Below are 12,132 nucleotides of genomic sequence, written 5' to 3' on the forward strand. Positions count from 1 at the left end.
ACATTTTGGAACTGAAGCAGGGTGAACAGCTTTTTTAGAGCAGTATTCTCAGAACCTTTAATGTGCTAGTGTGTGACACGGGTCCCCAAGGAGAAGAGGCTTGGATGATGCTCACACAGCATTTGCCAAGTGGATTTAACCACACAATGCTTTGTCATGATCATGTGAGGGACTGGTTCCATAAACACGCTGTGGAAAAACTTTCATTTAGAGAAAAGTAATAAAATAGGAGAGGAATATACACAAGGTCAGGGGGCTGGCAAACTAGCCCTTGGGCCCAATCCATCCAGCTGCCCGTGTTTTCAGAGTTAAGAATGGTTTCCACATGCTAAACGGTTCCATTTTAAAGAGTTATGTAAGTTCTTGTGTAACATTTTGGTTTTGCCTCTTGGCTCCCAGAGCCCAAAATATTTACTATCTGGCTCTTTACGTAGAAGCTTGCCAACTCCTGCACTAGGTAATGAAAATATTTGAAGACTAGGCATACGTTATTTCCGTTTACCCTCACAGCTCTCTTGGAAAGGCATTCTTGTCCCCTATTTCACAGCTGAGGATACTAAGAGGGAAAGTGCTTATCAGACCCAGAACTGAAACCCAGCTCCGTCTAACCCCAAAATCCATAACGGTCAGTGGTTGACAAAGTGGGGTCTGAGCATCGTGGGAGCACAGTGAAAAATTAGATCTTTTAATTATAAAATTTTATCTTATCCTTTAGGCATCTTAAATTTTGTATATATTATAATAAATCAGCTAACATTAGCCTAATCAGTAGTCAATAGATAGTTTTCTTTTGGCTTTTTTGTTTTTGTTTTTAGCTGAGCCATCCTGCCACCTGTTGGCAGCGCAGCGAAAGCTCAGCTTGGGCCTGGAATCGAACCGGCGACCCTGTAGCTCAGAACTCGCACTCTTGAGCAAGCTCTTAACCAACTGAGACACTCGGCCGGCCCAATGGATAGTTTTTAAGGAGCCTAATATGTTTGTTCCCCTTTCTCGTCACCTGAGTTCAGAACTGAGAGAGACAGAGGGTTCTGGGGACTGGAGAACAAAATCTCAGTTTTATTCCTGAGCGGGCTGTGGGAGCATCTGGCTTAGGGGAGTGGGCCGCAACCATGGGTCTCCTAAGTCCGCATCCCAGAATTAGACATGCTGACTGATGCAGTTACAGGCACCTCTGAAAAGCACCCTTTTTACCACTAAGCCTCCCACTGCCAACGCGCCAAGGGGAAGGTGTGCTCTGAGGACACCTGACCCCAAACAGGAGAGACAGACAGAGGGGCTGAGCTATGCATGTCTGGCTTCAGCTCTCCTAAATGTCGATCATCTAGACAAGTCCCTCCTCTACCCTAGGGAGACAGAGAAGGCTGGAGCATTAGTCTAATGGAGTTCCCTTCACATGGAAGGGAGCCCCAGGCGTGTGGTGTAAGGACTTCCCACCTAATTCTTGTACCTGATACGTTTATTTAGTAATGCATGAGGGTCCACAATGAAAACGGTTTGAAGACCACTATTCTATACTATACTGTACAAGTGTGTGGCCAAGCTGCAGGCAGTTGAAAGGAATTAGAGAAAATGCAGAAATCTACTTCACTGAGCACTTTGAGGGTGAAATGAGTGTGTGTTGTGTGCTCCACAGGCCAGGAATTTAGTAAACGCACAGGAAAACCATGGCAACATCAATAATAATAGTACGAAGCACCATTTTTGAACACCTAGGACTATGGCAGGCAAGGTGGAGAGTCTGTTTCTCAAAAGTGGACCATTTGGGCTATTTCCTCATAATATACTTTTTAAGGGTGCAGGTTCCTGCTGATTTTGACTTTCAGGGGCGCAGCCCAGGAATGTGCACTGTGACCAGTTCCCTGGCTCATTTTATGGTCACTGCAATTTGAGAACCATTGGTTGGGAGGCATGGGTTGCAAGGTGGTGAGGACCAGATGGGCACTGAGCTACAGAAGGGTGGGAATGAAAGACCCTGGACTTGGGGAAGAGTGGCCTCACGATGTGTCTTGGACCCACAAATTCCCCAGGACCCTGTAGAGGAGGGAGTTTGGCACGACACTCCTGGAACGGTATAAAGGGAATGGTGTGTGCTGCTTCCAAGGGAGACCTGAGGGGAGGCGACAGGATAAGTGAGGTTTGGTTCCTGACCACAGTTGTTTCCATCCCATCCCGTGAGGCCCAGTGCCCCTCCACACCTGCCAGGGAAGCGCAGGCCACTGCCACCTGCATCCTATGGCTAAGCACTCTTGGTTTGGAAGATTTGGGAGAAAATGCTCCCAAGGGGGGCCTGAACCACATAACAATTTTCCTTCTTATGGGAGCAGAGATTAATACAGTATATGAATAACCATTATTCCTAAGCAAGGTCTGCCAGAGGGCATTGCTTCCTTTAGTGTTTCCTCCAAGGGAGGATGAATACTTATGTAAATCCCCCCTTTGAAGTTCTCTGCCTCTGGGAAAGTGTTAAAACTTCAGGCAAAGCCCTCCAACCCCTCATCCCCCACATCCCCCCCCCCCAGGAACAGATGGCTTGAGCAGCCCCTGCACTCCCTCCACCACACTCTTGCCCATCAGGAGGCAATGCCAGTGAGGCTCCACTCCCTGACCATGTGAAGTCTTCCAGTTTGGGCGGAGCTGAGGACATGTGGTGGACACCCAGTTTTCCCTTGGTTTCTGGACACTAGTTAAAAAAACCAAGGTGCACTATGGCCCAGAGAGAGAAGTCACCCCTATTTCTCAGCAATACCCAAACATATAAGCTCACATAGGCTTCTGTTCTTTCATTTCAAAACTCCAGGCCAAGATGCTAGCGCACAAAGCTATGCACCCTTTTTCTTCAGCCAAAAAAAATCCATAGACACTGCATCTTCACAACGAAGCTTGAAACCAGTCAAGCATTTTATTTAAAAAAAAAAAAGAAAAAGTCTAATGGTAGTATATAGTCTATACATGCTACAGCTAATTGTTCATCACCCCCCTCACATAATATATCCTCATGTATTTTGTGTGTGTGTGTTAAAAGGAAACAAAAAAACACTACCAGACTTTGTTCGTTTGCCAAGAGGGCATAAGGAGTGCCGAGTATGCAGAGATCTCCCGCGTCATCTTATGAGCAGACATGAGGTGGCGGGGCAATGCTGTCAGAGCCCGCTGTTCCTGGAGGGACGTAAGAAAGGGCCGATTTACTTGGAGGCTCCCTGAAGCAGGACGTGTGGGTCGTAGCTAAGGTGACCAGTTTCTCACCACCCCTGTAAGAGTGAAAGGGGTGCTAGTAACAATGACACGGGCACACAGGCGTACATACGGGGGTCAAATATGGACGCCTCCATTGTCTCAGAACTGCTTATTGCTGTCACGAGCCTGGTGGGGCACCTCCTGTCATGTTCACAGAAGGCCTGAAGGTGAAAGGTACTGGCTGTGGCACTGAGTTTGGCTTCTCCAAGGAAAGACACTGAGCCCCCTTGTCCCAGACTGGAAGGAGGAAGGCTTCCCGTGGAGTAAAGGAGAGTAATAGGAAGGTGGGTTGTTGACGCCCAATGAGGGAGGGGCTCAATAACTTGGCAGGGTAGCACCAGAAACCAGACATGGAGCTGGGGGACCATGGAGCTGGGTGGTTGGCAGGGTCCTCAGCAGGTGGCCCACGAGTGGGCAAGAACTGGGGAGCCTCCTGGTTTTAACTCTGCAGCCATGTCAGAACGTTAGCCAAGTTCGGAGCAATTCCTCCAGGCCAAGAGTGGGCACCCGCACCCTCAGGCCTCAATGTGAGCCAGTTACCACCATTCAGGCCACAGTTTAACACTAGGGAATCTTTGGTCTATGGCATGGTATGGCTGTTTGCAGCAAAAGCCCTAATGATGGGCCTGGACAACCAAGGAGGGCAGACAGGACTGCCATGCGTGGCTAAGGCTGTTAGGTGCCCACCGAAACAATGCAAAGAGGGCAAGACCTCCCAAGGAGCGTCCTGACGCAACGCTTAGAGAATCGGCACAGTGAGAGGGTGGGAGCCAAACCACGGCCATTCTCATTCTTGATGAGGTCGAGTTGCCAGCTGTTTGAGAGCAGGAGCAATTCCTTGTTTCTCCCACTCAGTTCTGGGTACTTCGTACAGGCTGAGTATATACTAGACTGTCCGTCCCTGAGCCGAAGGTCCTTCCAAACCTTAGGGAGATGCGGCACCTGCCCTTTAACGTGGCAAGTTTGTTTCCCTCTGTCCCGCCTGCTAATGAAATCCCCGGTGGGCTCAGAAATGTTTTAAGGCCTAGAACTCTACCTAAGAAATTGATGACATGGAGAGGCCCATGGCAGAGGCTTATAGGAAGCCGGATCTGGGCTCTAGCAATTGTTTACCAGGGCCGGGCATTAAAAGTGGTTTGAGCTGGAGCCCAGCTCTCCCCTAGTCTTGTCTCTGGGACAAGGACACAAACCCACCAAATGGCAAAGAAATTTTGAGGGCAAAATTTGAGCAAAGGCCTATTTGATCAAGTGGTGACCCTAAAGCTCAGATTTTCCAAAGAGCTGTTGACACCACAAGGTGTAAGATAAAATAGTCATCACAGGGAAATACGCAAGGGCGAGGGGAAAAAAACCTTTGCCGGCCCTTAACCTGGCATTTGCCTGTGACCTACTGACAAGCATAATCGGGGGTGGGAGGGGGAGAAATCCAAATTCCGAGGGAGGGCCACCTGCTTCCCTGGAAGCCCCAGGTGCATTTCACTGCTGACGGCAGGGCATCGGGGAGGAAAACACCCTGGATCTGAGTCTCAGCTTGGTCACCATTTGGGTAAAGCTGGGCGTGGGGCCTCACCCCCGGAACCTCGATTTTCTCAGTCTAGCTTGGGGTTGATCCCATGCACCTCATGGGGTTGTCGTGAGGACCAAGGAAAAGGAGGGAGCGTGTTTAAGCCCCGGGGACCTGCCGGAGCTTGGGGTTGGGATTATTCCCATGGCCTAGGCCGTTTTCCACAGCTGTCATTCCAGGGGAATTTTGCATATGCTTCGTCAATTGCTCACAGAATAGCGGCCACAGTCCTAGATGGTGTAAACCTAAGTCCCCAGGCAAGGACACCTAGGAAGAGCCACTGCCATCGAGAACCCCCCCACTTCCAGGTACCTGGGGAAGGGCCCACCACTGTGGCAAAAGGAGCTGGAGAGAGGAAGGAATGGGGAACAGAGAAGACTGTGGCTTCAGTACCATCAGTTCCATTCAGAATAACAAAATAATACAAAAAGGCAATTTTTTTCATTTGCAGGAAAATGTTTTGCCCAGAGAAAGGCAGAGCCAGCCCATTCCCACTCAGCTGATCCCCGAGAGGAGAGAACGAGGTCAAGGACAAACCCCGTCCGTGGAAAAGAGCAGACAAAACTCCCAGGCAGGCAGGGTGCCGCCCGAGACCTGGTCTACCCAGCACCTAGTACATGGGAGGCATTCACAAAACACTTGAAAAGAGCAATGAAAGCAGAAAGCGAGTCAGAAAAAAAAAACCCCATTTAGAGCTTTGTCTTTTGAAATGAAGTCAAATCCTGCATAACAGCATCACAAAGACAGTTTAAACCAAAGTGAATCAAAAACAGGAAAACATGCTATGGGGCCTCCTCCCAAGTGAGGGGGGGGACCGTGAAGAGGTGGGTGGCCCTCTCCCAGCCTCCCTCCTTCCCCCCAAGGTGCTGGGCGTAGGGCCATGGAGCAAGCAGCCGCTGCCCTGAGGCTCTCGGGACAGGACTTAGAGACTGACCAGAGGAATGCGACGCTGCCCTGCGTCTCAGGAAGCGAGCCCAGGTGGCGGGCTGAGGGAGGAGCACACAAGAGGGCTGTGCACATGGACCTTTGGCACTGCAGGTGGGCAGCGAACATCCCCAGGAAAGTTGGTCAGTGTAGGGCAGGCCAGGGCCCCTTCCCCTCCCCCTGCAGGGTCGCGGGGGGTGCGGAGGGATGCTGTCCCCTCACTCCCAGGCAGCCTGGTTCACAGGCAAGAGCTCTGGCCTGGGAGCCAGAAACCCTGGGTCCTGGGCTCTAGTTTTGCTATGTGGCCGTGACACGACATGAACACGCCTGTCAGTGGGCCGCAGCATCAAAACGGGTGGGAGGGCTGCCCTGGGCTCCCCCCAGTGAGATGACAGACAGGCTGAGTGCAGGGGCAAAAAGAAAACTGCAAAGGTCAGAGAGGAGCAGGAAGCAGCAGCAGAGAGCGGCAGGAGATGTCTGCCTGGCCCTGGGTCCGTCTCCTGAAAGGGCTACCGCTTTTGCTACGCTCGGTTTGGAGGACACACAGCTGCTGGTCCTTGAGCCACCAGGGCCTTTCATGGCTGCCATGTGAGGCCACCTCAGCCCCCTCTGCTCCATAAGCTCTATCCTCAGGGCGTGGCACCAGCACAGGAGCAGAAAACAGGACTCTAACACCCAACCAGCTTGCCCCCTGCCCCCCGCCCGGTTTGCCTCTTACAGGGCGAAGGGCACAGGCTTGGAAGTCAGGCCGGCCTGGATTCTAATCCTCTCTCCTCTTGCTAGCTAGTGTGGGCCTTGGGCACATTGAGCCCAAGTTTCCACATCTATAAAATGGGTACAATATTATAAGACAGGGCTGTTGTGAGGGTTAAACATGAATGTAAAGTGCCATGTACAGAGTGTGGCACCTACTAGCTACTCAGCAAGGGGCATAGCTTGTGAATGGTCCCCCTTTTTGAACAAGCGTTGAAACTCTTGCTCTAGGTAGACAGAAGTGAAACGCCCAAGGCAGGGCAGGGATGGACCGGAGCCTGTGGCAGGAAGGGACGCATCCTCCGGGCTAGAACCATCCCTGTAGGACCAGCCAGGCTCCCAAGACAGAAGATGGGAGGCAGGATGGCCAAGTGGCCCTCCAGGCCCACTCCTGGGGCAGCTGCATCTGGTCGAACCTGAGAGGCCCATGGGCCTGACTGTCTCACCATACCAGAGGAAGTCACACAGGTCTACTATTTAATGACATCAAGTGACTGAAATTGAAGAGCTGGGAATAAATGATCTTCTACACAGCTTCATAATTCCATACCTGAAGGAAGAAGAAAACCCTCTATGAAAATTCAGGAAGAGGGCCCTCCCTGGGATTGGCCACGGAGCCCACTTCTACAGTATGACGTCCCTTCTGGTACCAGGCATTTTGGAAACTAAGTGAATAACGTCGCTGGGCTTTTAGAGACATGGCGAAGTTGGAGCAAGCCATCACAGACTGGGTGGGGTGCCAGGGGGCAGCCCCGTACTACGCTGGGTCCAAGCAACAAAAAACCCTTCCTGCAGTTTCTCCAGACAGTGGCTTCTGATCCTGGGGGCTTTGGAGAGTCATGGTCCCGCTGCTGGGTGGGCAGGGACGCTGGGTGGCAGTGCCACTGGCCTTAAGGCAGAGATACTGAGTGGAGAGAAAGTGAGCCGGTGGCCTCTGAGCCTCCAGGGGCTGCTGTGGTGGGAGGGCTGACTCTACCCATGGGAGGAAGAAACCGCAGTTCTCCAGTCTTCCTGCCTTTGAAGCTGCGTGGAGATTGATAAATTAAGAGGCATATTAAACATGTGGGTAAAGCCAGCAGGGACACCCATGACCTCCAGACAGGGACAGAGGAGGCTAGGGCTTCTTTCTGAGATAGTTGGAAGGAATCCACCCTTCCCAGGAGGGGGCCCCACTGAGGACCTGGCAGAACCACCAGCCACTGCTGTTCTTTTCGCGGACCTCAAACACTGTCCCCTCCTGGAAACTGCTGGTATCTTCATCGCCATCAAAGTTGGCCACGGCCACATACAAGTCCTTCGGGCTGTCGGCACTGGGGAAAGGGGCTGCAGCCACTTTCTCCCTGTTTTCTCCGATCTTGCCCACCATCCGCGGCCCCAGCCCGCCTTTGCCTCGAATGTCATCGTGGCCCCCCGAGGAGGAATTGGAGAGAAAAGGTTTGGCTTTTGGAGGGACCAGCAGGGCCCGGCCGGGGGCAGGAGACGCCTTGCCTTCGCTGGCTTCCCGCTGCAGCCCTCTGGCCTCCAGGACGGGCCCTCTGACCTCTGGGAGGGGCCTGGATGATGATGAGGTTTTCTTGGGGGGGGGTGGTCTCCGGGGCGGGACCACAGGTCTCTGCTGGGGAGCCTCTTGGAGAGGGAGGGGCACACTCTTAGGCACGGGGTCTGCCGCCTTGCCTGGCTTTGGGGGGACCCTGCAGGCCATGTCTTTTGGGCCAAGCCCTTCCTGTTTGCCCGTCCTGTCCTGGGCGCGGCCAGGCCCCTCCACTGGGAGGAAGCTGCGGCTGAAGGCCACGTCTTGGCCCGCTGCAGCCTGGTGGCCGCTCTCCCCGTCCAACAAGGGCTTCTCTTGGGCCTTGGCAGGCCTGAGCTTGCTCCTGAGGTTGCAGATGTCCACTTGGTCTTCACCCTGAGGTGGCTCTGTCCTGGGGGAAGGAGCAGGTTTTGGCCTGACCTGAGGTTTGGACTTCAAGAAGGGATTCTGGGGGACGGCTTCCGGCTTCTCCTCTGGTGGGTCGGCTTTGGATTTGGAGATGGGCCGGAGGTTGGGCTTCTTCACTTCCTTGGCCAACACTTTGTGGCCACACTCCAGCCCCATCTCATTTTTTAATTGGAACAGCTTGCTTTTGTCAGGTTTGGGCTCTGGCCTCCTGCCCTCCCGGGCTGGGGGGGTGTGTTTAGCTGGAATCATTGGCAAAATCATGCCAGGAGGCTTGGGCGAGGAGCCCCTGAGCTGTTCCACCCTCTGCCGCTCCCTCTCCTGCAGCTCCCCTTCTGACTTGATGATGGATTCTTTCCGGGGAGGGAGGCTGGGCTTCTCCTCCAGATCGGGGTCTGAGATCTCCTCGTAGCCCGCGCATGATGACATGTCTAAAGACGCCTTCCTCAGGGCCTCCTTACCGCCCTTCCAGTCTTTGGACCACGGCATCCCGGCGTCCACAGCACCATGCGGCGCATCGGGCAGGGGCCGAGAGGGGCCGACGGCTTCACTGCCCGTGTTGTTCTCCAACACTGCTGCGTCCCCCAGCCGGAGCTGGGCCACCTCGCTGGGCAAAGGAGCCAGAAAGTTGGGCCTCGAGGCGTTGCTGGTCTTCTTATACTTGTCAATGAAGGTTGCTGGGGCCCACCCTTCCTTATCTTCAATCTGAATGTACCACCAGCCGCTCAAGTTCTTCTCGATGACCTAGAGGGGGAAGAAGGAAAGCACTTAGTAGGTGTGGTCCCAGGGCCGGTGGACCAATTCGGTCTGGGAGGCCCACATGTACCTGCAGTTCCAGAAGCAAGGGTTTGCGCTCAGCAGATTCCCAAACAACGTCTATGGTGGACCGTGTCTAGAGACTCTACCAGGTATCAGGAACATCTCGGCTCTTAGTTAACTTTGGATTTCCCTAGAAGCAGTCCCTGATACATGGACTTGGGTAAGGTAGTTAATCTGAGAGGCAATGTCAGGGAGTACAAGTGAGGAAATGGGGACCGTGAGAGCCTATTATAAGCAGGTTATTGATCTGCTCACTGGGGTTTAACCACCAGGCACCCTCGGAGAGACCACGCAGAATCAGACCGCCCCACTGTGGTGGGGACGTTTACCTCCCGACTCCTAGTCCCACTCCCCAGGGTATTAACTCCCCCCTTTCCGGGCGGTGCCCTGAGGAGGTGGGAAGCTGTCAGCAGTGGGGACCTGTTTACAGCTGGAGGTCAGCTCAGGTGGGGCAGGTGCAGGGCAAGCCACCAGCAGCGTCTGCCACAATTCTAAAGAAGTACAAGGCAGAACCCATGTACGGCCCAGACTAGCCTTGGTCACCGCTCCTTTGGTTGAGAACCAGATGAAGCAGTTGGCTGGTGTTCACAGGCCACGCTGGTGAGAAACGCGTATCCTTAAACGTGGGAATCACCCTCAGCTCATGTTTAGATACAGGGGAATGGATGTTGAAGGAGGTCAAACAAATTTTAATCTTACCTCCTTCTCCCTCTGGGATACACACCCACTGAGTGGAACAGCGAGCAGACTCACCCACAGTCCTTCGGACCTTATGTTCCCTGTTGCCTTTTTGTTTAGCACCGTATGTCTAAATTCACATGGGTGGAAGGTGTGCACGCTGCATGCTATGGGCTGAATTGTGTCCCCCTGCCCCTCAAATTCATATGTCAAAGCCCTGATCCCCTGTACCTGTATTTGGAGATCAAGACTCTTAAGAGGCAATTAAGTTAAATAGGATCATTAGGGAGGGCCCTAATCCTATAGGGCTGGTGTCCTTACAAGAGGAGGATATACAGAATAAGGGACAACCATGTGAGGACATAGTGAGAAGGCGGCCATCTGCAAGCTAAGCGGAGAGGCCAAGTAGAAACCAACCTTTCTGACACTTTGATCTTGGACTTCCAGCCTCCAGAGCTGTGAGAAGCTAAATCTCTGTCGTTTACACCACCCAGCCTGTGGTATCTGTGATGGCAGCCCAAGCTAACGAATAATAGCTGTGATTCTCTGGCAGGTGCTATGCGTAGGAAAACTGATTAGTGCTCACGCCTCTCTATATGATGGGGATTATCATCCCATGTTACAGATGCAGGACTGAGGCTCTAGCTGAGGACTCACAGAGGGTCAAGTGTGTCAACAGTGAAGCTGTGAGGCAAAGGCAGGCTGGCGGGCTCTAGAGCTGAGCCCTTCCCATGACCTGACCCTGCCCAGGAAAGAGGACCCTGCCCAGGAAAGAGGACCCTGCTTGGGGAGGAGCCGTGCCTGGGGTGAGAAAGTGCTCAGGGCGGAGAGGGCCACGGGCCTGGCTTTGCTGCAGCACTCCGCGCCCAGCTCAGAGGAATGGCAGCCATGACCCAGCGCAGGAGGCAGAGGCTGGGCTCTGGGGCCTCCAGTCCTGGGTCCTAATTCTGCTTCACCACCTGCTGCCTGAATGGTCCTGCACAAGACACATGCCTGCGACTTCACAAAAACGGGTTAAATAACGGTAAAAACAATAACACCCACTGGCAGGTTTTCATGATGGCTACATAAGCGAATGCTACAACGGCACTTGGCAGATGCTGAAAGACAAATTTATACCTATAGGTATCATTTAATACCTATTATTAAATTATAGCAGAGATCACCGAGAGAGCAGGATGCACATGACAAGTCCTATTGGATTCTCTCCAGGAAAGGGCACTGATAAATTTAAGACCTCACGTGAGGGTGACCAACATCTTGGTAGCTCTGGTAACAATTAAAGGTGAATCTGGGCATACAAGTCATCGTTGGCATAGCCACGAATTCAACAACTCGAACACTAAGTATGTACAATAATCAAAGTGAAATCTATCATTGAGGATTTGCTAAGCTTACATTCTATGCAAAGTACTACAGCAGAAGCTTTAAACACTTGTCTTCTTGATCACAATTTATGGGAGTTTTCATTTACTAGAGAGAAGCCAAGAACTAATATGAACAAAAGCAAATGCAAAATCTCAAGAATGAGGGGAAAAAAAGAGCCTGAGCTTTAAGACCAGGAGACCTGGGTTCAAATCCCAGCTCCACCCTTTACTAGCCATGTAACTTTCGGCGATTTACCTAACCTCTCTTTGTCTCATGTACATCTGTAAAGTGGGCTGAATATATAGACCTCTTGGGACTTCTGTGAAGATCAGTTATCAAGGATGTAAGGTAGCCGGCTGAGAGGTACCTATATCGTTATTATCAAAACATGTTATAAAGGGCCGGCCGAGTGGCTCAGTTGGTTAAGAGCTCGCTCAAGAGTTTGAGCTCTGAGCAACAGTGGTTCGAGTCAGCCCGTGCTGAGCAGCCGTGAGCTGCCAACAGGTGGCAGGATGGTTCAGCTAAAAACAAACCAAAAAAAAAACAAACAAAAAACAAACAAACAAAAAAAACATGTTATAAAGATACACAGGCCAGGCAAGGAATTAAGGTGCTCCCAACAGCTCCACTGCTAGGACACTGTCATTCCACTAATGAATTCTGAAAGCTAACTAGTATGATGCTAAAATGAACCAGGAACAAAACTGGAGAAGAGGAAAATAGGATACAAAATTTATCATAAGAAAAGAATACTTGGTTAAGCCTAAAACTTTATGTAATGTTATTAACCAATGCTACCACAATAAATTAAAAAGGAAAAAATAATCATAGGTAGGCAAAGGGATACCAGGTTCAC

The 12,132-nt window shown here is 51.9% G+C and overlaps 1 protein-coding gene across 1 annotated transcript in view; it reads right to left on the reverse strand.

Annotated features, from left to right (window-relative positions):
- Positions 1 to 2,614: 2,614 nt before the first annotated feature.
- Positions 2,615 to 12,132, reverse strand: part of SH3PXD2B (SH3 and PX domains 2B) — a 72,856-nt gene continuing 63,338 nt past the window's right edge. Inside the window, exons 11-12 of the mRNA XM_019635938.1 lie at positions 9,238 to 9,287; positions 2,615 to 9,155 (exon numbers count right to left, since the gene is read on the reverse strand). Of these exons, the coding sequence (XP_019491483.1) occupies positions 7,590 to 9,155; positions 9,238 to 9,287 (1,616 nt within the window). The 3' untranslated portion in view covers positions 2,615 to 7,589. The remainder of the gene's footprint in view (positions 9,156 to 9,237; positions 9,288 to 12,132) is intronic.

This window comes from Hipposideros armiger, unplaced genomic scaffold, assembly GCF_001890085.2.
Source record: "Hipposideros armiger isolate ML-2016 unplaced genomic scaffold, ASM189008v1 scaffold_25, whole genome shotgun sequence".
Classification (NCBI taxonomy): domain Eukaryota; kingdom Metazoa; phylum Chordata; class Mammalia; order Chiroptera; family Hipposideridae; genus Hipposideros; species Hipposideros armiger.